Below are 24,999 nucleotides of genomic sequence, written 5' to 3' on the forward strand. Positions count from 1 at the left end.
ACCCACCATAGAAAGGAGAGGAGACCGCTTAAACGAGTATGTGAGCCATGAAATAACTGCAAAACTCCAAAATAGTACATCTCTGAAAAAGCCCTACAGGGGAAGACTTGGAGCCATGTTTACGAGCTACTCCACATATACTTGGAATTGACCAGTGGCACCAGCTCTAAAATTGTGAATGAGTGACATGGGCTACGATTCGGACTCAGTCAGCACAGAGTTAAATTGCTCATAATCGAGCACAGGGTCTCCTGAATCTTTGCCCCATAGAAAATTAACACCAATAAGGGAGTGATGGGATATAATCACCTTAAATGGAAGTACATTTTGGTATCTTAAGTCCTGTGCGTCAAGATGCTAAGGTGCTCAATTCAAATGAGCAGCACTGAGACAACATGGGGACGGATGAGTCCAAACACAGTAATTGTACTATGTGATAAGATAAACAGCTGATATCCCAACTAAAGCCACCCACCGAGAATACATAATGGACTTACAGAAATAAAAGCTAATTTTAAGAAACTTTTATCACAATAGATGGGAAAATAGACTCCCTCATGAGGAGACTTGATTAATTGAGACTGGCTAAACATGCAGTTAGATAAAGCAGAGAGCAGGCTATCCAACCTAGGAGACCATAGTAAAACCTGGATTGAGCGGATTAACAAACTGGAGAAGTCCCTGGCAGAGGTAAAAACGAGGACAGCAGAGACTGGGGAAATGAAAATATTTCTTGAAACTCTCTACTAGTAACAATTTGGAAGAGGTTTTTTTCACCGACCTTTGTAGTAATAGGCTACTGGCGAACTGATCAAAACAAGGGCAATAACCATGATCATCGCTAGGTTCTTGAACTATCAAACACAGTGCTCGAATTCGCCAGTACTAATGACCTCATACAACATGAAGCATCATAAATGGCCTTTTTTTTGTTTGCCCGAACAGTGCCAAATGGTAGAATATGTACAATTGTGAAAGATAACCCGTAGCTATGTGATGCTATATCCAGCAAAGCTCTGAATTAAATACCTTAGGGAAATATAATTCTTCACAACACCTAAAACGCAAGAACAGTGAATCCCAAGAGCAGCTGATGCCTGATATGGAATAATCTACAACGAGACAGACAACAAATGATTAATGATTACATGAAATCTGCTGAATGTGGCCTGTCCTACAGTCATGTAGAGAGAATGCTGATAATACAATATCATAAATTCATGATGTGGGTTTCAACGGTAATGGCAGGTTATAACGGACGGTTGATCTACCTGGTTTTGGATTGTGCCAATAACTCCACCCCTCCAACTCTCACCCTTATGTTAAAGTAGTCCACATGTGCTACATAACTTGTTGGATGGGGATAATAACTGGTGATTGATATCCCTAAGAAAGCACAAGACGTCTAGATGTAGCTTTACAGACACAGGATGTCTGTTAAGAAAACTCACCTCTGAGCTAACAATCTGACACGCAATAGTACCGCTCATATAATTTGTATACTAGGGGAATAGCAACACGATTGCTCGCACATTTACGTTTCACCACTGTATCATGGTGTTCCACAGCCGATGTTGGCGATGTGGCAACTGGGTGTGCAAAAAGTGACCATAAAATCTACAGCCCCTGCTTTGAGAATCCTAAGGTTTATGAAAAGCTACTACTAGTTTGGCCAAAATGCTAACATTATATGGGGAGGTGTCTGTGCGTGTGTCCCCGTCCCCAGTCTCCCAGTGCAGGTAAGTCACCGCTCTGAATCTGACTAAGCAAATACATTCAAATCTAGCTTCCTAGTAGCCCTCAGACCTTTCACTCCACAGTCGACCGCTCGAGTTTGAGAACAGATTTTTGGCAAATATCCCATGGGCTTCTAAATTGGATACAGGCCACAGCTTTATTATAAATGAAGATATTCGACTATTCACACCTATTATCAATTTTGTATATCCTGAAATCTTCCCCACACTAAAACATGTAAACTCCAAAACTCCTCCCTGGAGAAGTGGTATTTCAGTCATAAATCAAGCAATCAATAAAGGCACACTTCATAGTATATGGGGGCTGTAGTCCAAAGCATAGCAATACCCTGGGAAGCTTTCAAAGCATGTGTTTAGACTCATTTGTATATCGGTGGCAGGCATTTTAAAAGTTATGTGAACCTCTAAATCTATTAGACAATAAACTTTCAAAACTTGAAAGTAGTTGGAAATCTCAAACTGATCGAACTGAATGACAGACAGGGATGTTGTACATCAGTAAATAATAATCTTAGGTAAGCAGACAAGAAGCTTCAGAGAAAAAGATACACCAGGGAAGATGTTGGCAAGGATACTTTGGGAGCCAAAAGGGCAAGAGAACATCTCCACATTAAAAACTAAAAAAGAAAACTGAGGGTGACAGAATGCAATCTGTGAAATTACTGGAAATATTTACTTGTTACTAATCATTTATGGACTTCAGCTGTTAGCCCCACATCCAAGCAATTAGCAGATGACTTAGGTTCAGTGTCCTTAGCATAGATAGAGTGAACATTCATTAAAACACTAAATTACACACTGTCGGTAGGAGACACAAAGGCGGCAATTAAAGGTGTGGTGAGTTTTGAAGCCCCAGGATACATCTGCCTAATATGGCATTTATAAAGAATATATGGACAAATTTGACCTGCAGTTGAGCCACATGTATGAAGAAGCTACTCAAAGTAACAATTACTGCCCAAAACAATGAAAGCTCATCACATTACTAAAACCTGGCAAATAGCCTGAGCTATGCTAGTCATATTGACCCCTATTGCCTATCAATATTGAAAAATACTTGCATATTAACGAACAGTATTCAGTGCTGGTGCCACATGAGGTACTGCCTAAGCAGGCTGGGTTCATACCCCAGTACTCCACGCTCCTTAATTTAAGAAAACGCACAACAATTCTTCAGCATACTGATCCCAGTTTACCTATGGCAACATTCCTGGTTGATGTCAAAAGGTGCCAATCGTGATGGAAGTCCTTAATAGTAGAGTCGTTGGCGCCTTATTCATAAGTCTGTACACTTAAGTTTAAGCATTTGGGTCAATTCCCTGCAATCAAGGCCACTAGGATTGGATCTACCTACAGTGCCGGAAGTAAAGATGGCTTATGTGTCCCAGATTTTGAAACTATCACCTTGCAGCACTGGCCCAATAAATTGCCTGGTGTCCTACACTCACTTGATGATAGAAGATGGAAAGATTTGCAGGCACTAATAACACCTTTAACACAAACACATGCATGGCATCGTAGAGCCTAACTTGATTGGTAAAACTGAAGTTGCTGTATTACCTACTAACTACACTTCTATACATTAATATCGCTAATCCTTGAAGCAGGCCCTAAAATATAATACACATTTTTATATTGCCACCTTGTTCCCCCAAAGATCGAAGCCTTCAAAATGAGGAGGGGCTACACAATTGGGGCTACGGTATTTCAAACCCTGACGAGCAATTAAACCTCAATGGCTGACTTTGGATATGATCAGCCAAAGGTATCCGGTGGATCACGACTGGCAGCTGCACCCACAGTTGGCATGGAGCAAATTCTCATAATAATGAAAACACCGTCTACCATTTTCTCACTTCTACACTGCCGAAAACCTGGAGTGTCCACACTTTTACATGTTGGATTCCACTTAAAGGTTCTCTGTAGGAGATGCATTTCAACGGGTGGGACTCGCAGCTCCTGCATGTCTTCCAGACTGTGCTTCTCCTAACCAAAGCTCTAAAGAAAATCGCGAACAACCTGACCCAGATTGGGCCAGGGGTGTGCAGTATCCGGAACTTCTGCCCTTGGGTGAGGCTACTACTTCGAGAGGATTTTCTTTTGCACCAACAGAAGGGGGTTCTGCACCCAAACCTGTGCAATTTACAGATCAGTGAGTGGAGATTGAGTTGCAGCAGTTGACTATTTGATATTAGCTGGAAGGTGCTCTTTCACTAAACTATTTATTGTGAGTGCTTGGATACATTTGTGACCTCTGGTGGGTTATTTGTTTAGTGTTTGGCTCCGCAAGACCCTGTGGTGAGCACTATAAAGGTTCTTTATTGACCTTTCCGGTTTTTCTTTGTTTACCAAACCATCCGTATTTGTTTAAAAAAAATCTTAAACCTTTCAGAAACTGCATGAAATAACACTTTTTTTACCAAACAGTTTGTAATTTAATACTGGGATCTTAATTTGGTCCATATATTATGTGTACGCCTTTTGAGCTGATGCGCAACTACTCGGTGTGTCTTCTGACTCTAAAGACTGTCTTCCTCGTAGGAATCCTTTCAGAGTTTTAGATGAGCCAACTCCCGGCTCTCTCGGTGCACCCACCCTTCACACAAGGACGCAAGTGCAGCCTCCAGAGAGGTATTAAGTTTCTAGCTGTAGTGTCTTGATGTCCAAAACCATGAAACCCGCTGAATATATCATTTCAAATAACATTGTTTGGTGCCAGCGTCCTTATTTAAATAGAGACATGAAACTAGGACCGACTTGATGTAATCGCCCAGCCTTAAAGGTGTGTATAACTGCAACCAGATCCTCCTAGTTACAGCCATTGCTCAGAGGGAGAGGGCTGAAGCCATCTGGTTTGAGAGGTCAATGCATTCACTGATAGGTTGGTTGCAATTAGAAAAAAATCCAGTACTGCCGGTTTTCTTTTTAGTATTCATAATCCTAGGTTCTAGAGGCGCGATCTGCAGGATTTGGATTCCTAACCTACGGGTCCAACAGCTAAATTCAGTGCCATATCACGGATTAAAGAAGTCCAGTTTTACTGCAGCCCTACAAAACCCTCTGAACTTTCCTGCAGGTGTGGTGTTTCTGTGTTCTGGGTTGACCGAAGTCCCACGAAGAGTTCAGGGGCACAGTGGTACTCAAAGCAATCTTTCATTAATAAGTTACACATGCAAGGCACACTAGAAATGCGATATGTAATTCTGACATTTATTTTAAAATAGTTATTTAAAAATTCTTGAATTTAGTGCACACACAATAAGGTATGGTAACATCACGAAAGATGACTTCCCCCATAAGGTTTGTGTCATCTGAAATCACTTGGCTGCTGGGCAAGTTTTAAAATCAGTCCTGCTTTTCTGATCGCCTTAAGTCATTTTAAGTCCTGTGACATTTCCTGCTTGCTAAGTGAGACCGTTCATGATCTGATTCTCTAGTATGTGCCTCCTCTGCCATAATTCTGATCTCTAAAGACTGCCACACAATACCTAGATTAGCATGCTATGTTGTATTTACACTTCTTTCTTGGCAATGACCTCACCTCTACGGTTTGACATCTTTCATACTAAGTTACCCACATCAGACCACCCCCAGCCCAAACCAGCCACATTAATTGCAAATAATGCCGAGTATTACTAACCGAACATGATTTTTTATTTTTAATTGCCCTTGGTGAGTATTGCTTAATGTTTCATTGTTCTTAGACTAAAGCCATTAGGCCTACTCACGTTGCTGTTCTAGGATTAGCACCCAAACCTCTGGTTTCATGGCATTTAAAGTTAATTGTTTCACCTTATGACAGTTAGCCTAATGGCAGTAGTTAAAGTTAATGGTAAACTGTGATTCCTTCTGCGGACATTTCCAGTGGACTTTATTCATTTTTCATTGCCGTTAAAATGCAGCATAGTAATTGTGTGATATATGGATGTTAAAAGTAAAAAGCTTTACTTTTTTGTATTTTTGTACATCAGCTCTATTGATATTTTGTGTCCATCTATATTCCATATTTTTTTTGTTGTTTTTTTTTTTTTTGCAAACATAAACATTAATGTGTTTTGGGGTTTTATTTCTGCAGACCTCCAACCATGCACAGTTGTCCGTAGGAAATACACTGGGAAATATTCTTATGCAAAGTAAGTGCTAATGTTTTCCTAAATAAACCTTGCCTATGCAGTGATGGCATTGACCAAGATAAACAACTTCCCATTGTTGGTCTGTAGCATCTTTTGTTGCTGATTTTATAGGTGTTGACGCATGGGTGGGCTGTGGCTAATTTCTCAGTTCATTTTACACCTTAATTTCAGATGTTTTACTAAACCACGACTGGAGTTTCAAGACCGCTATCCACCCTCTACAGTGCTATAATATGCATGTGCCATGTGATGCAACCCTTCTCTCCAGCACCCCCCATGCACCTTTCTATTTTGGCTCACATTTAAAGTAATGCCACTGCTTCGTGCATTGAAAAATAAGGGACTGGTCGGTCACAATTTTGTTTCCTCATTGAACTATTTTTCTTCAGCTGAATTAGGCACAGGACTGCGCTGCTATTTACATTATTTTTTTTCTTTTCATTCCTTAATGTTGGTTGTTTATGATGCTTAAATCTTTTTGATTTCTGTCTAATGCATGCTCACACTTGATAGGACTTTTTACTTCTGTGATCAGATTAAATGTGTTTTGAGAAATGGAGTATTGGAATACTTACCACTTCAGGTTAACATAATCTCTATGTACATTTTGTCACATTGAGTTTTCTATGCCACATATCTTTATTGAAAAACTAAAGGTAGTGATGGACGGAGCGTTGACAATACAAACACTCACCCCCAGTCAACTGATCTGGGTTTAATCCATCACTGTTCTTTAGCTCACTCCGCCACCCCAGTTCAGACATGGCCATATGCAAATCAGTCTGACCCTGTGCCTCATGGGAAAAGTCCAGCCCGAATTGCCAAGCCATGTCTTCCCAGGACCGGAATCAAGCTTCCCAGGACCGGTTTCTGGCATTACAGCCGTCTTCAGCCGGGCTTGCTTGACTCCAGTGGCAAAGTGAGCAAGGGACTCATGTCTAAACATACCCTGCCAATTTAGGGCGAACAAAGAAAAACCAAAGGAGGTGATAGACGGAGCGTTGACAATGTGAATGCCAGAAACCGGTCCTCAGAAGCTTGTTTCCGGTCCAGAGACGGCATGGCTTGGCAGTTCGGGCTGGACTGTTCCCATGAGGCACAGGGTCAGACTGATTTGCATAAGGCCATGTCTGAACTGGGGTGGTGTGTAGTGCATAAAAACGATGGGTTTGAGGCATGTGGGCTGCTGAATTCATATCTGTGCATAGTCCGCCGCCACCTAGTGTTGGGTCCGGATGATTGCACATTGTTGTCCTGGAAGAGTCTTCGAAGTATCACGAGATAGGTGGCTCCTCCCCTGGACTACAGTGCGCATGGGCATCGCCTCCATCCCCAGATTGTTTTTTTCCGCCATCGGGTTCGGATGTGTTTTCGGTTCCCTCTATCGGGACCGATAGTTGTTCTACTTTTACTCGAGACCAAAAGGTCTTTAGGCTGGGCGTCGGTATAGTTGCGTTCGGGTTTCTTACTGACTCTCAGCTCCGATCTCTTTCTGCCCCTCCACGTGCTTTCGACGCGGAAGGGCCTACACTACACCCTTTTGCTATGGAGCGGACTCCGTTCAAGAAGTGTCCGCTGTGTCACTCTAAGTATTCGCACCTCGACGTGCACCCCGTGTGCAATACATGCTTGTCACCGGATCACCGTGAGGACACTTGCATGGCGTGTTCGAAATTTAGGAGTAAGAAAACTTTAAAGATTCGCCGAGCTAATCGGCTCCAGGCTCAGTTGTCGGCTGCGGCACCCCCACCTGATGACATCTTCCAGGAATCGGTTGAGGGAGAAGACGACGTACAAGATTCGGACTCGGGCCCCGCGTCCGATGCAGAGACCGGCGACGCGGTTGATGAGGCCTACGACGAAGTCTCCGACGAGGTAGGGGACGACGACCGGGCTTGTCCCACGATGGGTGATAGCTCGGAGGAAGAGCATCCCCTACAAGACTCCGGGGTTGCTCCCCGTTACACGGCCCAGGTCGAGGGATCGCCTTCGGGCCTTACCCAAGATCTAACTATAAGTCCTACGTCCCCGCCTCCGGGCCCGGTCACGGACATTTCTATGTAGAAATCGAAAGTGAAACCAACTGGTCTCGCACCCTCGGATGCGAAACCGAAACTGAAAGTGGCGTTGGTGAAGAAGGTGCTGGAGGCGTCAACTTCCACGAAACCCAAAATGGCCGACTTGAAGAGCCACGCCAAAATGGCCGACCAGAGGAGCCACGCCAAAATGGCCGACCAGAAGAGCCACGCCAAGACGGCCGACCCGAAGCCATCGGGGTCGGCGCCGAGGGTGAAGGCCTCCGATGCGGCCGCATCGGCACAGAAAGGGGTCGCGGACCCGAAGACGCATTCAAAGAAGCGTCATGCCGATGGTGCGCATGCCCCTGGGGCGTCGGCCCCGAAGAAGAGGCCTAGCGGCGATCGGGCTATCGAAGTCGACGAGTCGCTCGAGCCGGTTCAGCCCTCGGCGTCCCTTACGAAGAAAGTGGAGGATTCCCTAAAGAGGATCCAACAGTCCACGGTGGTTCCCAGCCAGGACACTATAGTGCCTCGAGCCACCCAGAAGTCTGCTAAGGAACAAACGCCCATTCGGTTTACCCTTCCACCCAAGACGACGCCGAAGGCCTTCGCGCCGAAACAGGGTGGACACTCACAGGAGGTATTGACGCCGAAAGCTGCTCTGGTGGTGTCGAAGCTTCGGCTCCAGCCGCTGGCGGTGGAGGAACGTCGTGAGGTGATCATCGACGCAAACACCGGAAAATTGTCGCTCCTCAAACGGAAGATTACGTCGGAGCCGACCTTGGAACCTTTTCGGATTCCACTCAAGAACAAGAGGTACTCTACGGATTCTTCGGCTCTGATGGAGCCTCTGTCTCCACAAGCCCCGGAACACTCGCCGGCCCATTCCCCCGCGCCTTATGTGGACGAGGACGAGGACGAGTACACCTACCCTGCGTACTCGGATCCGGACGAGGAGCAGGTGCCCTGGACAGCGGGAGGCGACGCCGACGACCCGCAGTCGGGTCAGGACACTCAGCTTTTCGCCGCGAAGACGTCCCCGACTGAGGACTCGGCGGCCTTCAATGCCCTAATAGAGAGGGCTGCAGCGAACCACGATGTCGAACTGCACTCGGACCCCGTGGATGCGGACTTCTTAGTCGACACCTTCTCGGTAGCCGAAAAACAAATCAAGCCTCTACCGATGCTTAAAGGGGTGCTGAAGCATGCCCAGGAGGTATTCAAGGAGCCCACCCGGGCGCGGGTGGTCAATCCTCGCATCGACAGAAAATATAAAGCGGCGCCCTCGAATCCCACGTATATTAAGGGACACTTACCCTTGGACTCCCTGGTGGTGTCCAACGCTCGGAAGAGGGCGAATTCACAGACTACTGGTGATGCTCCTCCCCCGGACAAAGAGTCCAAGGTCTTTGAGGCATCAGGCAAACGCATTGCTGCACAGGCAGCGAACATCTGGAGGATCTCTAACACTCAAGCCCTGCTTGCACGTTATGATAGAGCCCACTATGACACATTAGAGGCCATCCTGCAACACTTGCCTGACCAATACAAAGAGGCGGGGGAGATGCTCATTCAGGAGGGTAAACTCATTACAAATGCATCCATTAAATGTGCCTTAGACGTGGCTGACACTGCCTCCAGGGCCATCAATACAAGCGTGTTACTTAGACGCCATGCCTGGCTTCGGATTTCGGGGTTCAAGCCCGACATTCAAACAACAATACTGGGCCAAACAGTGAATCCTGACCATCTGTTCGGCCCTGAGGTGGATGCCTCCCTAGAAAAGATGAAAAAAGATACCGAAACAGCTAAGTCTATGGGAGCTTTACAGAGCCAGCAGTTTCGGGGTCATTCCTTTCGCCGCTCCAATTCCAGAGGCACCTCGAGGGGCCAGGCATCCCAGTCCACGCAATACTACAAGGGTAGCGCCCAGTCCTCGTATAACAACAACAAGGGCAGGGGTGGCTACAGAGGCAATAACATCAAAGGCAGGGGACGTGGAAACAATTCCTCCAGGTCCACCGCCTCCAACAAGCAGTGACGCCTTGTCACTCCCCCCCCGATCACACAACACCTGTCGGGGGGAGACTCCAGCAGTTCCTGCCGGCGTGGAGATCCATCACCACGGACAGGTGGGTGAGGTCTCTTATCCAGTACGGGTACTGTCTAGAACTTACGTCCATTCCACCGGACATACCGCCAAGAAACCGTGCTATGTCCGACGAGCACTTGACCTTGTTGCAGCAAGAAGTACTGGTCATGCTGCAAAAAGGGGCGATAGAGCTCGTTCCATTGCAAGAACGGGGAACAGGGGTTTACTCCCTGTATTTTCTGATCCCCAAGAAGGACGGATCACTCAGGCCGATCCTCGACCTCAGGCCCCTGAACTGGTACATCAACTCGGAGCACTTCCATATGCTCACACTGCAACAGGTGCTTCCCCTGCTTCAGCAGGGGGACTTCCTAGCAACGCTGGATCTAAAGGATGCCTATTTCCATATTCCCCTGCATCCTTCCCACAGAAAGTATCTCAGATTCACGATCTTGAACCAGCATTACCAGTTCAGAGTCCTGCCGTTCGGGGTCACCACGGCACCGAGAGTATTTACAAAATGCCTAGCGACTGTGGCGGCGCATCTCCGTCGCCAGCACGTCCATGTCTTTCCATACCTAGACGACTGGCTTATTCAGGCAAAAACGGAACACCAGTGCGTAGACCACGTGTCACGCACCATTCACCTCCTGCACGATCTGGGATTCTCTCTGAACTACCCAAAGTCCCATCTCCAGCCCGCCCACGTGCGACAGTATCTGGGTGCGACAATCGACACTCTGGCAGCCACTGCGCAGCCAAGTTCAGTGAGAATCGCCAGTATCCAGGCGCTGATCCAACGATTCAGACCCCAACACTCGCTTCCAGCGAAAGTGTTCATGCAGTTGATAGGCATGATGGCCTCCTGCATCTCCATTGTCCCGCACGCAAGACTACACATGCGTCCGCTTCAGGAGTGCCTAGCACGTCAGTGGACTCAGGCTCATGGACAACTGACAGACCTAGTGTTGGTGAGCGGTCGGGCGTACAACTCTCTGCATTGGTGGAATCCACAAAACCTTTGCAAGGGCCGACCATTCCAAGAGCCTGTCCCACAGATCATCCTGACGACAGACGCCTCTCTCCAGGGATGGGGAGCGCATGTACTCCACTACACTGTGCAGGGACTATGGACACTTCAGCAATGGAAGATGCACATCAATGTGTTGGAACTGATGGCAATCTTCATGGCCTTAAAGGCATTCAAAGTACATCTGTGCAACAAGGTTGTGTTGATCCGGACGGACAACATGACGGCCATGTACTACATCCAGAAGCAGGGGGGTACACACTCTCCACAGCTGTCTCATCTGGCTCAGAGCATGTGGAAGTGGGCCATTCAGAGGAACATCTTCCTCATGGCAGAACATCTCCCGGGCAAGGACAATCAAATGGCGGATCTGCTCAGCAGACACAGCCATCAGATGCACGAGTGGGAGATACACCCATCAGTACTCCAACCGTACTTCCAAAGGTGGGGTCATCCAGAGATAGACCTGTTCGCCACAAAGGAGAACGCAAAATGCCAAAGCTTCGCCGCCAGATTCCCACACCCCCAATCACAGGGCAATGCGATGTGGATGAACTGGTCAGGCAGATTTGCGTACGCTTTTCCCCCAGCGCCTCTGATACCGCTGGTGGCACGCAAGCTCAGGCAACACTCGATGACGCTCATCCTAGTTGCTCCAACGTGGGCTCGCCAACCATGGTACACCACGTTTCTGGAACTCTCCGTGGTACCGCATCAAAGGCTTCATCTCACTCCCAGCCTTCTGACGCAGAGCCATGGCGACATTCAGCACCCAGATCCGCAACAGCTCAACCTGGCGATCTGGCTCCTGAAGTCCTAGAGTTTGGCTACCTCAATCTTCCCCCCGATTGCATGGACATCATTCGGGAGGCAAGGAAGCCCACTACTAGAGCTTGTTATGCGGCTAAATGGAAGAGGTTTGTCGTCTACTGCGTGGAGCACAGCATTGACCCGCTAGACGCCTCCATTCAAAACATCATATGTTACCTCTTTCACCTGTATCGTTGTAATCTAGCTTACTCTTCCATCCGCATTCACCTGTCGGCTATGGCAGCATACCTCCAGAATAGGCAGCACCTGTCACTCTTTAAGGTCCCTGCTATCAAGGCTTTTCTGGAAGGACTCAAGAGAGTCATTCCACCAAGGACTCCACCAGCCCCGGAATGGAACCTCAATGTGGTTCTTACAAGGCTGATGGGTCCTCCCTTTGAGCCACTACACTCTTGTGAGCTGCAGTTTTTAACTTGGAAGGTTGCGTTCTTAGTAGCAATTACATCGCTACGGAGGGTTAGCGAGCTGCAGGCGCTCACCATCCAAGAACCTTTCTTCCAAGTACATGCTAACAGGGTGGTGCTCCGCACTAACCCTAAATTCTTACCCAAAGTGGTCTCGCAGTTTCACATGAACCAAACAATTGAATTGCCGGTGTTTTTCCAAAACCCAGAGACGCTGGCGGAGCGTATGCTCCACACTCTTGATGTGAAAAGGGCCTTGATGTATTATGTGGACAGGACAAAAGATTTCCGCAAAACCAAACAACTTTTTGTTGCTTTTGCCACACAACACAAGGGAAATGCAATCTCCAAAGCAGGGATTGCTAGATGGATAGTAAAGTGCATTCAGATCTGTTACGCTAAAGCTAAGCGCACTCTCACTATCCCACCGAGGGCCCACTCCACTAGGAAGTTGGGGGCCTCTATGGCTTTCTTAGGTAACATTCCCTTAGAAGACATCTGTAGAGCAGCCACATGGTCTACCGCACATACTTTCACTAAGCACTACTGTGTAGACGTGCATTCCAAACAGCAGGCAGCTGTTGGTCAGGCTGTTCTAAAAACGCTTTTTCAGACTGCTGCAGCTGGCACGGGCGGCCGCCGCTAATGGAGGGACTGCTATGTATTCTATGCACAGATATGAATTCAGCAGCCCACATGCCTCGAACTGCAAATGCTACTTACCAGTATGCATCTGTTCTTGGCATGTAGGGCTGCTGACATTCATATCGCCCACCCTCCTCCCCGGCGCCTGTAGCAGCTGCAGTATGTATTCATATACACACATATGCTCATAGCATGGTCATCACTCACTACTTCACTCCATCTCTGCCAATGGCTAAAAACAATCTGGGGATGGAGGCGATGCCCATGCGCACTGTAGTCCAGGGGAGGAGCCACCTATCTCGTGATACTTCGAAGACTCTTCCAGGACAACAATGTGCAATCATCCGGACCCAACACTAGGTGGCGGCGGACTATGCACAGATATGAATGTCAGCAGCCCTACATGCCAAGAACAGATGCATACTGGTAAGTAGCATTTGCAATTTAGGCCCAGATGTCTGTACTGGGGTGAATGTATGACATTGTTCTGCATTCTGTCCATCAACTGTGGTGTTTGCACCTATCTTTGTTGGGCTTTTGTTTAAAAATAAAAAATCTACCCCATGTAAAATTACAAAAAAAGATGTAGAAACTGCTGAAATCCCAAGCAGACAAATGTGCCAGTCCGCAACACTCGGGAGGCATGGATAGCTCAGAGTGTCAGAATATAAACAGGAGGTGCAAGGCTCCTTAATACGCCCTTGACAGGAGAGAACTTGTTTGGCTCGGCCATGTTCAAGTCAATCCAACAAATGAAGGAATGTAGACAGCCAAGCCTATGGGTGCCTTGCAATTTGAGGGCCCCTTTAAAAGAGGTACAGCTTTCACGAGGACGTCAACTGGCAGGTGATCTTTCCAAGATGCCCTACTACAGATATTCCATGGTCCTGGGATTTTCAACATCAAGACAGTACCAACAATATTAACAGTCATACTTTCGTGGGAGAGCAAGTCATACCTCCAGAGGATCAACATTGACATCAATGACTGTTTAAGACAGGATCCTCTCACATATAACACAGATGGGGTGAAATGGATGAAAACCATCTGACAAATGGATATGACATGTGATGCAATACGGATATTGCATAGAATTGGAATGCAAACCACCAAATGTCAAAAGGTTTTACAAAGGGAAAGAATTCAGTCCTATAGCAAGAATTAACTGAACAGATACAAAATCAAGCAATAGACTAAATTTGCCCTTCAGAATTCAAAAAAGGGGTGAACTACTGGCATTTCCTGATGCAAAAGAGGACCAAAATCTAAAACACATCTAATATCTGAGACTCCTCAGCAAATGGATAAAGACTCAGCCGTTTTAATTGCCCACACTGCACAATGTGTACCTATTGTAAAGGAAGAGATCTATGTAGCTATCTTAAACCTCAAGGACATATATTCATGCTCCCATTACCAAGCATAGTAGTAAATAACTTGTGTTGCCAATTGAAAATGCTTTCCATTGGGATAGTCTGCACCAAGGGAATTCACAAAGCTTCTCGCAGTGGTGGAAGTCCACCTCCTAAGGCAGGAGAATACTTGTGTACCCCTACCTAGACAACTGGATAGTAAAGGTGTGCTTTATTAAGTTCAGGTAGAGGATAGGAAAAGTAATGCACACCTTCCATGGAATGAGTTTCACCCTCAATATGGAGACCTCATCAACAGCGCCTGAGAGACAAATGGTGCTTCTAGGAGAGGCCCTCCACTCTAGAATGGGGGTGTACTGTTGCAGTACATATGTAACTGCACTAAAGAACAATCTGGCCTCTGCCAGAAAGGGCAATCGCCGACAAAGAACAGTAATGGAACTACTAAGTATGATGGCCTCTAGCATACCACCTACCCCATTCTTCATTCTGCATGTGAGGCCTACGAAGGAATGATTTCAAAACCCGTGGTCACCGATAATTGATAACTGGCAGGATATAATGGTATATATAGTTAAAAGGGAAATCCAATGTTTCAAAAGGCATTTTAAGAGCACCCCTCCACCTGTGACAATTACAACAGATTCCTCCTACCCAAGATGGGGAGCAAACACAGGGACAGTAAACATCAGGGGCGCAATGGAACACGACAGAAGCCATCAAACACATGGACGTCCTAGAAGTCAATTCAGTCTTCCTCGCTCGGAAGACGTATCACATGCATATCTGGGAGAGAGCAATACTCGTGTTAACATCCAACCCAAATTATGTTTTAGTTCAACAAAGCTGGGTCTGTGGCTCAGTGAAGTAAAGCATTTACTCTAGGTATTGTTTGACCTCATGGTCACATGCTTGAATTCTGATGGATCCACCCAGGCCTTCGCTTTTCTGACGATGATAAAATAAGTTCCACTGAGTTGGGTAACAAACATTTTATTTAACTTAGATACCCAAGCTCGGGTGAACGTGTGCTTTACAAATGCATTTTATATAAACGGGGGGGGGGGGGGGACAAGATTGTTTGTGCTGTCCAGTACAAGAGATTTAGGAAATGGGCTGTGTGAAGGGGCACCATGTTAACAGCAATACATCTGGCAGGCAGTCCAAAACAAAGTGACTGACTAAGCTGACTGGGAAACTAGTCATTGGAGTGGGAATTCAAAGTTGTTGTCTTAATTGATTGTCCATGAATAGGCATGCCATTCCTAAACCCTTTGCAACAACTGCAAACACAAAATGCCTAAACCTCGCCTCCCAGTTGTCCACATCACCAGTTTCTAGGGAATGCCTCATCAGTAGATTGGTCAATGACCTCTGTATACTCTTGTCCTAGAATATCTAATATTTATAATTATATACAGGCACAAATTATCCACAATGACCTATTGCTCTTCAATGAGCTACTAAAACATGCTATTCAGAATTGGTGGAAATAGCATAAAGCAGTGTAAGGAGGCTGTAAGACTCACAAGATTTGTTAACCATGCCTGGGGGGACAAGGGTCGCCCATAGCTGAAACGCCTCAGCCTTACTTAGTCACCTGAGGAAATAGTGTGGGTACCTGGGTCTGTCTCAGATGCATGGAAAAGCAGAGTATGGCCTGGAAACCAAGAACAAGGAAATGTTCACAGCCAGGTGATCCAGTCAGCCACTGGTGTAAAAAGGAGAAAATAACACAGCTCAACTCATGATGACTCAGTAATTGGATGTCTTTAACTTGTATTGTATGCAAACCTTTCATACGGTTCATATAAAGATCCACCTAGCATCTATTGTGACATACGCTTGCCCACAGTCTATAGCAGGTTTTGTTTTTGTTTACCTCAACTGTTGTCAATAGGTTCTTAGAATGGATCCACAGAATTGCACATCAAGGTACGCACCCAAACTCATGTGAAACCTTGACTTTGTATTAACCCAGCTGATAAACACATTTGAGGCTGTGACCGTAGCACAATCAAAATTCCTTATCCTCAATATCTTTTTTTTTAATAGTGCTCATTTCACTGCATGGACTAAGTAAACTCCAGGCACTAACAGTATAAGAACCCAACCCACAGTTCACAAGGACACAGTAGTTAAGAGGAATAAAATCTAGTTTCTTCCCAAAATAATATCTGTCATGTTAGTCGGGCAATCTAACTGCCGGCCTTCTTTAACGAGCCAAAGACAAATGCAGAAAGAGCACCTTCACAGCCTAGATGTCATGAGCACAGTGATCTACTATCTAAAGGAAACAAGACCGTACATGAAGGGAGACCAATTCTTTATCCCTTCTCCACAAACATGGGCTTGTCGCCAGTTGGATCGTACACACCATTGAAACATGTCCGCATGGGTACCTGTAGAAGGAACACCAAAGGCGCACACTACTAAGGAGGGGACACTCTAGCCTTTGTAGCCAATACATGCATAAGCGACGTTTTAGCCAGTACAGACATTTAATGGAAAACTACTTAGTAGACATTCAGGTGAACATGAAAGCACAAGTAGAACAGAAAATCTTAAGACCTGTTGGAAAATACACACTTGTTTCATCCCACCCTCCATGATGGAAGGGTATACCACTATAAAATCATTGCACATAATGTAAATGCAAAAAAAATTCACTGCAAAACCAAATGGTTTCTTACCTGTAGGAGTAGTTTTGCAACTTGAAGAATTTTCGGTTTTAAATGTGACCTTCCCTCACTTAGAAGAGGTACGTTTTTCAAACTGGGTTAAGAAACCATATTCGCACAACATTTTTGGAAGAGCTTTAAAGAGAAGTCTGGTCACAAGATGTACGCACATACTTGTACTTACACACTCACAACCACTTAAACTTACACTGTCGGAGGGAAAATAACAGAGCTCCCCTTATCTGAAACAATGACTGAGTATCGTTTGTTTCACCACTATCTGCCACTTTTTCAAGCAGTTGTGTTGAGTGAGGTGTAGATTCTTCCTTGTTGACTGCGTGGCAGATAACTTACAAAATGCTCTACTTTGTGCAAAGCTGCTGAAGTTGTCCCACTTCTTTGGAATGTGCCTTGACTGTTATTACAAGTATTAATCTTATGTTTTTACAACAGTAGGAGATGGCTGCTGTTATCTGTCTTCAGATTCTGTTTTGATAATGGATTGATGCATAGTGCTACTCTGGTGAATTACAAATGGGGCATCTTGAATTTAAATGCCTGGAGTTCTTTCCAGTGGTCCAGACATTGTAATAGTTTTTTCAGTATTTGGTGTCCATGGAATTCTTTCTCAGATTATGTAAACGTTATTAGCAAGGAGGAAGTTATCAGTCTCTCAAGGTCTCTACAATTCATAGGATGAGTGGATGGTCATAGGTGTAACATTTAACAAATTAGGATATAGAGTAAATTAAAAAATTTCATTACTGTGCCATTATTTCCCATCCAGGTGAATAGTCTGCTGAATAGTGTCTAGTGATCAGTGATGTTAAATCAGTAAGACTGATGTAGAAGCACAAGGGTGGGGGCTGGCAGTCAACAGAAGACTTGTTTGCAGGGATGTTGGTAGTCAATAGACAAAACAGTGCCGCCCAATTTTACTGATTTCAAGGGGAGTGTTTTGAAATGGTAAATTGTGGTGGTTTGTTCAGTCACGGATAATAGGTTTGCAAAGGTAGTTTGTTTAAGCCGCCAATTTACTTTAGATTTACATCAGTGGATATTATGGTGTAGCAAATGATGTTGGTCGTTTCTTTCCCGTATGCACAAACACTTTGCTGTTTGCAATGAAGAAAAAGAATTAAAAGAAATGAATGAATCTCAGATTATTCCCTTGCTTGTCTGGTGCCGTCTTCCTGCGTTTGCCCTTTCGCACTGTGGTGGTGTTAGTGGAGGGAAACAGCAGGATTCGTGTGTATCATATATAGTTACTGTTCCTATTATATCCTCCTTTGCAGTATTTTTATCCTCCAAGTCATTGGGTCCCTTAGCAAATCCAAGCAAATACATTTTGCCCTTAAAAGATCTTATTTAATAATCCTTAACACTACGTAGTCTCACCCTTATAAGATCACTGAACTGTATCAGAACTGAGAGAAATGAAAACCCTGCCCTACTTGTAAACACATTTGTTCACACTCTTCAAAAACAAATCCGTTAGAGAAATACCAAAACTTATAATATGAAATCCGTCTAAAGCAAAATCCTCTGCTTTTATCCTCCCAATTCTTTTTTCCCATAAAAAAATATTGAAGTGTTTTCAAAGAGAAGCAGCCCTTCATTTAGTGAAAAAACAGCACTTTTCCTTCTGATGGCTACTTCGAACGTTGGATTACCCACCTTCTGAATACCACCACGTGCCTGATTGGATCCAGAGAATTTCCTCAGTAATTCCCTCACATTTCGATAAGTGGCGTTGTGCGACTGCATGGCTTTCGTACTTCCCCCGAAAGTGATGTTGGGCTCCTACATAGCCACCATCTCCGCATACTGACGACTGACATCAGTTACTGTTTTTCAGCCTTCCAGCACAGATACTGAGTTTTCTCCCTCAATTCTGCAAAGTTTACACTTTAAAAACAAATTTGTCCCAGTGTGCATGGACATTTCAAGCAGTTATGTTAGTCTCTATTTATAATGCGCACAGCTACTCTGAAGTGTCCCGGCGCGAATGCCAAATGGTAAAGAAGAAAAAGGGTTGGCCTGACGTAAGATTACTTAAATAGCAGGGTTTTATCTGTTTTTTAAACAGCCTAAGGCTCTTTATGTTTTGTAGTTCAAAGGGCAGGGCATTCCAAGCCATGACCGCTTTAACAGAAAGGGAGCTGCAGCCTAATCTAGCGGTACCTAGGAACAACAGCAAGGCATTGGCCTTCAGATCGAAGATGACAAGGTAGCACATAGAACGAAAAACGTCCCCTGAGATATTGAGGCCCTGTCTTATAAAGGGCACCATGAACTAGTGTGAGAGCCTTGATTAGTACCCGCTGCTCGACTGGGAGCCAATGTAGATCTCGAAGGTTTTGACTAGCGCTGGATCTACCAGGCATATCCAGCAGAATTCTCGCCGTCTCGTTCTGATCGATCTGCAGCTTTTTTAGCTGGTACGCAGGGAGACCAATGTACAAGGCGTTGGCGTAATCTAGCCTTGACAGGATGAGCGTGCGGGTCACCATTTCCTTAGCCTTTTTGGGCAGGAACGTCTTTAAGCGTTTCAGTGTGGGGGAGAAATTTCAAATCCTCACCAAAGCCCCTGATTTTTCGCCGGGCACCCTGAGGAGCTGGGCGTAGGGTAGCCCTCAGGCCAAATGTCCTCCCTAAAATGCGGGGGGAAGGAACCATAAATGAACACCTCCAATTTCTCCTCATTGCATTTCAGTTGGGCCTTTGCTAGCCACTTAAAGACCTCAGCACGACCATTTTTATCAATTGTCGGAGAGGAGTCAGTTTTGTTCTGCATGAAGAGGAGCTGGATTTCGTCAACGTAAGCTATGATTTTAGCGCTCAGCTCCTCTGCCAAGTAGACCAGGGGTGTTGTATAAACATTAAACAAAAGGGGGTTCAGTGTAAAGCCCTGAGGGACTCCCGTATTCAGGCTTTTAGAATTAGAAGAGAAAGGAGGCAGCTATACTTGCTGTGATCTATTGGCTAAAAAGGATTCAAATCACTTCCATACCTGCCCGAGATGCCGATATGAGACAACCATGCCAAAAGTTGTTGATGAGGCACGGTGTCCAACGCGGTGGAGAGGTCTAAGAGCACTAACACTGCTCTGCCGCCGGCATCCAAATGCACTCTAATAGCCTCCGCCATCTCAACCAAGGCCATCTCTGTGCTGTGGGAGGCCCTGAAGCACAAATGGGCGGGGTGGAGGGTGCCATATGTCTCAACCAACTCAGAGCTACTTATGAGCGGCCTTCTCACACACCTTCGCCACAGCTGGGATGAGTAAGATTGGGCAGTAGCTAGCGGGGTGGTAGGATTGAGTGAAGGTTTTTCAGCAAGGGAAGGAGTTTTCCACTCCGATGGAATCGTAGCAGTCAGGAGGGACATATTAACAATTTTGTTAACTTCCAGGTTAACTACATCTACAACTGCCGCCATTAGCTTTGCGCGGCATGGGTCAGGAGGGGAGCCTGATTTAAGAAATTTAAAAATAGTCGGGTGTCGGACAGCGGAATGGAAGAGAATGTAGCCAAAGAAGGGGTCACTGAGCTGGGTGCTGCGGCTATATGATGGAAATAAGTCTCCTTCGGTTGGTTGACTGACCCAAAACTATCCTGTATGTTTAATTTTTATCTTTTGCTTTTTTTATTTAAAAAAAAAAAAAAAAAAAAGCTGTTCACACCAATCCTTAGCGCTGGGAGAAGTCATCTGTTCAGTACCGCGATCCAGGAAGCTTTGAACAATTGAAAATATTTCTTTCGAATTGTTTTTCGATTGGGCAATATGCTCTGCGAAAAAGTGGCCTTTGGCCACCTTCACCTTGGAATAATAATTATTTTGAGCTTTCCTAAGAGCTATTTTGACAAGAGGACAGTAAGCTTGTCTCCAATGCCGCTTTAGCTTCTTACATGAAGATTTTTGTCCCTTTAACTACTTTAAGAACCAGGGTTGGGTCGAGGATTTTCTTGCTCTTTTATGGCCTGGTGGAACAGAGAAGCTCTTCACCGCGTCGGCCAACAGATCTTAAATCTGCCGACTGCTTCCAGTAAATTTCCTGACATGTGTAGTAGGCGTGTATCAGCCAAGACCTTACCAAAAACAGCAGGCTCGATACGAGGGCGCGGTCTAACCATTGTCATATTCATAGAAGAGGCAAATGGCTTAATGGTCCAAGAAAATTGATTTAAAAAGCGATCAGACCAAGTGACCGGGAGGGGGTCTAGTTCAGTTATTGGGAAATTAGAACAAACTCCATCAATAGTATGGACTCCACTATGTCAGTTGGTCAAGATCCAGTGACTCATTAAGGGTATGTGTATCAGGAGTTTCTCTACAATCAAAATGAATATTAAAATCACCGAGCAGTAAATAATTGGTACAATTTAAAGCTCCAGTGCTTTGAGGAAAGGATTAGGGGGATCCGGGGTGAACGATATAAAAGCGTGACTCCCCGTAAAAAATGCGGAGAAATAATAAGCGAGAAATCCAACGCTTAGTCCTCCGTAAAGTCATTGGAATGACCTTGTGTTAAAATCCAATTTTCCCTAAAAACTACCACTCCCCCTCTCCCTGTTTTACGGTCAACCCTGGCAATTTTAAATCCTATAGGGATGGCCAAGGTGATAACCCGGGCAGAGTAATCATTCAACCAGGTCTCTGTTATGAATAAAAAATCAAGCCAGTTATCGAGCAAAAGCTCAGGGTAGCCGACATGTTTTGCCATAGACCGCACAATAATCAGGGCTGCTTTAATGCTTTGCCCAGCCAAAGGAATAGTGGGCATATGGTTGGGAAGGGGGGTAGAGTCCCCCGTGTTAAGAAATTTAAAACTACAGCTCAGACAAATGCTATCTGTGTTTTCGAGCACAGACCAGATGTGCTCGCACCTGCTCAGGGACTCACCGATTAATCCCAATTTCTCCCTGCTCCAAAACCGGCGTACAGTGTAAGGGTTGCCACAAACATGTCTGTGTCAGACCCCCCCACGAACTCTGTGTTTGGGCCCCAAACAAGATTCAAAGTCATGCTACTAGTGCACAAAGATGAACTTGAAGGCTATTCGGGACCTAGAAGCAAAACTCTAAATTGCAGAACACCATCAAAAGATGAGGAAGACCCAGTCCTGGTCGAGGGAGCAGCTGAGCTTTTGCTCTTTAAGCCGATCACGGGTCCGATATCTTCAGAAGTGCTGCTCATTAGATAAATCTAAAACGTGTAGGGAACTCAAGAAGTTGTAACACAGCACCCCTTCGTCCCACCACTCCCACTATGAGGTGCTGTATGACTTTCTGGAAACCTCCATGCCTCAAACTGTCTCCATCCTCTGAACAGACTCTGTCCCTTGTCCCATTCACTTGAGTTCCACAGGCCATCCTTGACACCACCACCACCACCACAATTCATGCAAATTCAAGGAGGCTGTGGACAGGCTAATTGGGTACCCAACCAGATCCCTCTGGAGCTCCTTGGTGTCCTAGGGATCCAGGGTGGCCTCTAGTCCGTTTGCTGCCAGTGATCCATCTCACACAGACTGTGCTGCTCAACCCCTCCTTATCCCTTTTACTTGGCCGTGAGCATCACTGCAATCATAAGTCTACACCAGCACAACTGTCATTAGAGGGGTAACAAGTAGTTCCTTTGGACTCTGGGTCATCTGACACACCCACCACCATGGTCACAGCCACTTTGATAATGTCTTCACTCTCAACCTAAGTCATTGCAACACTTATATGATTGCAAACAAAAGTCATACATATGACGAAGACCCATTCCAGAACTCAAGCCTGCATTCACCTACCTTTGCTAGTGTTATAAGAAGAGCAGCAGAGGTTGTAGACCTTACGATACCTAAAACTACATGGCGGTCCTTCATCCTATACAGACCTCTCAAGAGCCTCTACTACCATTAAGTGAGGTCCTCACAGACACTGCTGCACACCTGGGCAAAGGTAGGATCTTGCCTTCCAGTCACCAGGCAGACTGCAAGGCGACACAGGCCTTCTTTGGGGGACTCTGCCCTCTTCCTTCAGCAGCCTACTCTGGAGAGCCTAGTGGTGCATGCCTCCGCAAGTCATTTTAACTCAAGTGTTTTCAGCCACCCTATCAGACTTGAGTCGAAATTCATTGACTCATTTGCTAAAAGAATGTTCTCCTTAGCCAACCTTGCACTCAAGTCAGTGAACACCAGCTGCTTCCTGGGGAGATACGTGCATGTGTTATGGGACATTGTGGCAGACGTTTTGCCAGGCATCCCAGATGACATCTGGCCCAATCTTCAATGCATTATCCAAGATGTCCAGGACGCAGCAAAATACTCCCATCTTCTTGGGTCTGGTCACCTCTGACTTTTTGTGTAGCGCAGTCTGGTCTAGTGTGTTGCTTCCGTGCTTGCATAGATTCACTCCACTGGGGTTTCGAGCAACACCCAACAGTCCCTTAAGGATTTACCGTTTGATGGCACCCCTCTTTGGAGACCAGGCAGACTCTTCACTGGAGCACTGTAAAGAAAGTAAAGTGACCACACGCTGCCTTGCGCTGGCACCGCCTGCACAGCTGTTTCTTCAGCAATTTAGCCTCTTTTCATATCTTCAGGAGATTTCAGCAGTGCCAGTGTCACACTTTGCTGCAACAGGCCTCCCAAGTTCTTTGAGGCTTAGGTTGTGGATCCAGCCATCAGCATCAGATTTCCCAGGGGCAAAGTGCAACCAGATCCCCTGCGTGTTTAAGATCTTGCATTGGGTAATCTGCAATAAGATCCACCTATTAGTGGAGCACCTGTCAGTTGTGGACACAGACTTTGCAGGACTCGATAACCAGTCTACAAGAAGGAACTGGCCTACACCCTTACTTCCAGGGTTGGCGAACCCCTGTCATCGACCTCTTATCCACCCCAGAAAATGCTTTGTTTCTAGGTACCCACGTTTACAATCCGGGGGCAATGTATTATGTATGAACTGGTTAGGGATATTTACCTGCGATTTTCCTCTTCTCTCTTTCATGCCTTACATGGTGAGGCAGGTGTTCATAGCCCTCATCCTGGTGTCGCATACCTGGGACAGACAGCCCGGGTATTCTATCCTCCCATAGAGGTCCATCTGTTCACACAAGAAGCTACTGATCAGGCTGGACCTGATTATGCAACACTGCCAAATAAGGCACCCAGACCCCAAGCAGCTCAAACTAGCCATCTGGCTCCTGAGCTCTTTGAGTTTGGAACCTTTTCCCTTCCTGATGAGTTTGTGGCCAAACTGGTTAGGAGTCCTAGTAGAAGAGACTGGTCTACTATATCATCTCAATACAATTAGACCCTTTTAATATCATGGTTCAAGACTTAATCCTCTTTTACACGTACAGAAGATAGGCCTTGCATATACTGCCATAGCTCTTCACCTAGACACTGTTGCGGCATACATGCAAAATAGAAAACGCTTACCGCTCTCTACAATCCCTTTTGTTAAAGCCTTTGTGGAAGGACCTAAAAGGGTAATAACCCCCAAGGACTATTCCCCCCCCCCCCCCTGCTCTGTATTACACTTTAGAATAGTTCTCACAAGGCTTATGAGCCTACCATTTGAACAACCTCCACTCTTGCAAACTACATTTTCCATCCTGGGAAGTGACTTTCTTGGTAGCCGTAACTTCACTCTGAGGTATCAGCGAGTTACAAGCATTTTCTATATAAGAACCCCATTCGTTTGAGTGCACAAGGACAGGGTGATCCTTTGAACTAATTCATAGTTCTTGGACAAGATAGTATCACCTTTACACTTCAGCCAGACTATTAAGCTACCAGTTTTCTTTCACAACCAGATTTGGTAGCAGTGATGGCATTGCATAGCTTAGTTATCAAGCAGACGCTTAAGTGCTGTAATGACATTATTAAGTCCTTCCGCAAAACTAACTAGCTCTATGAAGCATTTGTGAAGACCCGTAAGGGTAACCCCCTTTTCCAAGTCAGTCTCTGCAGGATGGATTATAAAGGGTATCCAAATATGCTAGACCAGAGAGAAACTTGGATTCAATCTACCCCGCC

The 24,999-nt window shown here is 45.6% G+C and overlaps 1 protein-coding gene across 2 annotated transcripts in view; it reads left to right on the forward strand.

The window, feature by feature from the left end:
• Positions 1–24,999, forward strand: part of ZCCHC2 (zinc finger CCHC-type containing 2) — a 400,742-nt gene that overhangs the window by 216,392 nt on the left and 159,351 nt on the right. For both annotated transcript variants that reach the window (XM_086965385.1, XM_086965386.1), the window contains exon 8: positions 5,833–5,890. In XM_086965385.1, coding sequence (XP_086821511.1) covers positions 5,833–5,890 — 58 coding nt within the window. The remainder of the gene's footprint in view (positions 1–5,832; positions 5,891–24,999) is intronic.

Source organism: Lissotriton vulgaris, chromosome 4_1, assembly GCF_964263255.1.
Source record: "Lissotriton vulgaris chromosome 4_1, aLisVul1.2, whole genome shotgun sequence".
In the NCBI taxonomy this organism is placed as follows: Eukaryota; Metazoa; Chordata; class Amphibia; order Caudata; family Salamandridae; genus Lissotriton; species Lissotriton vulgaris.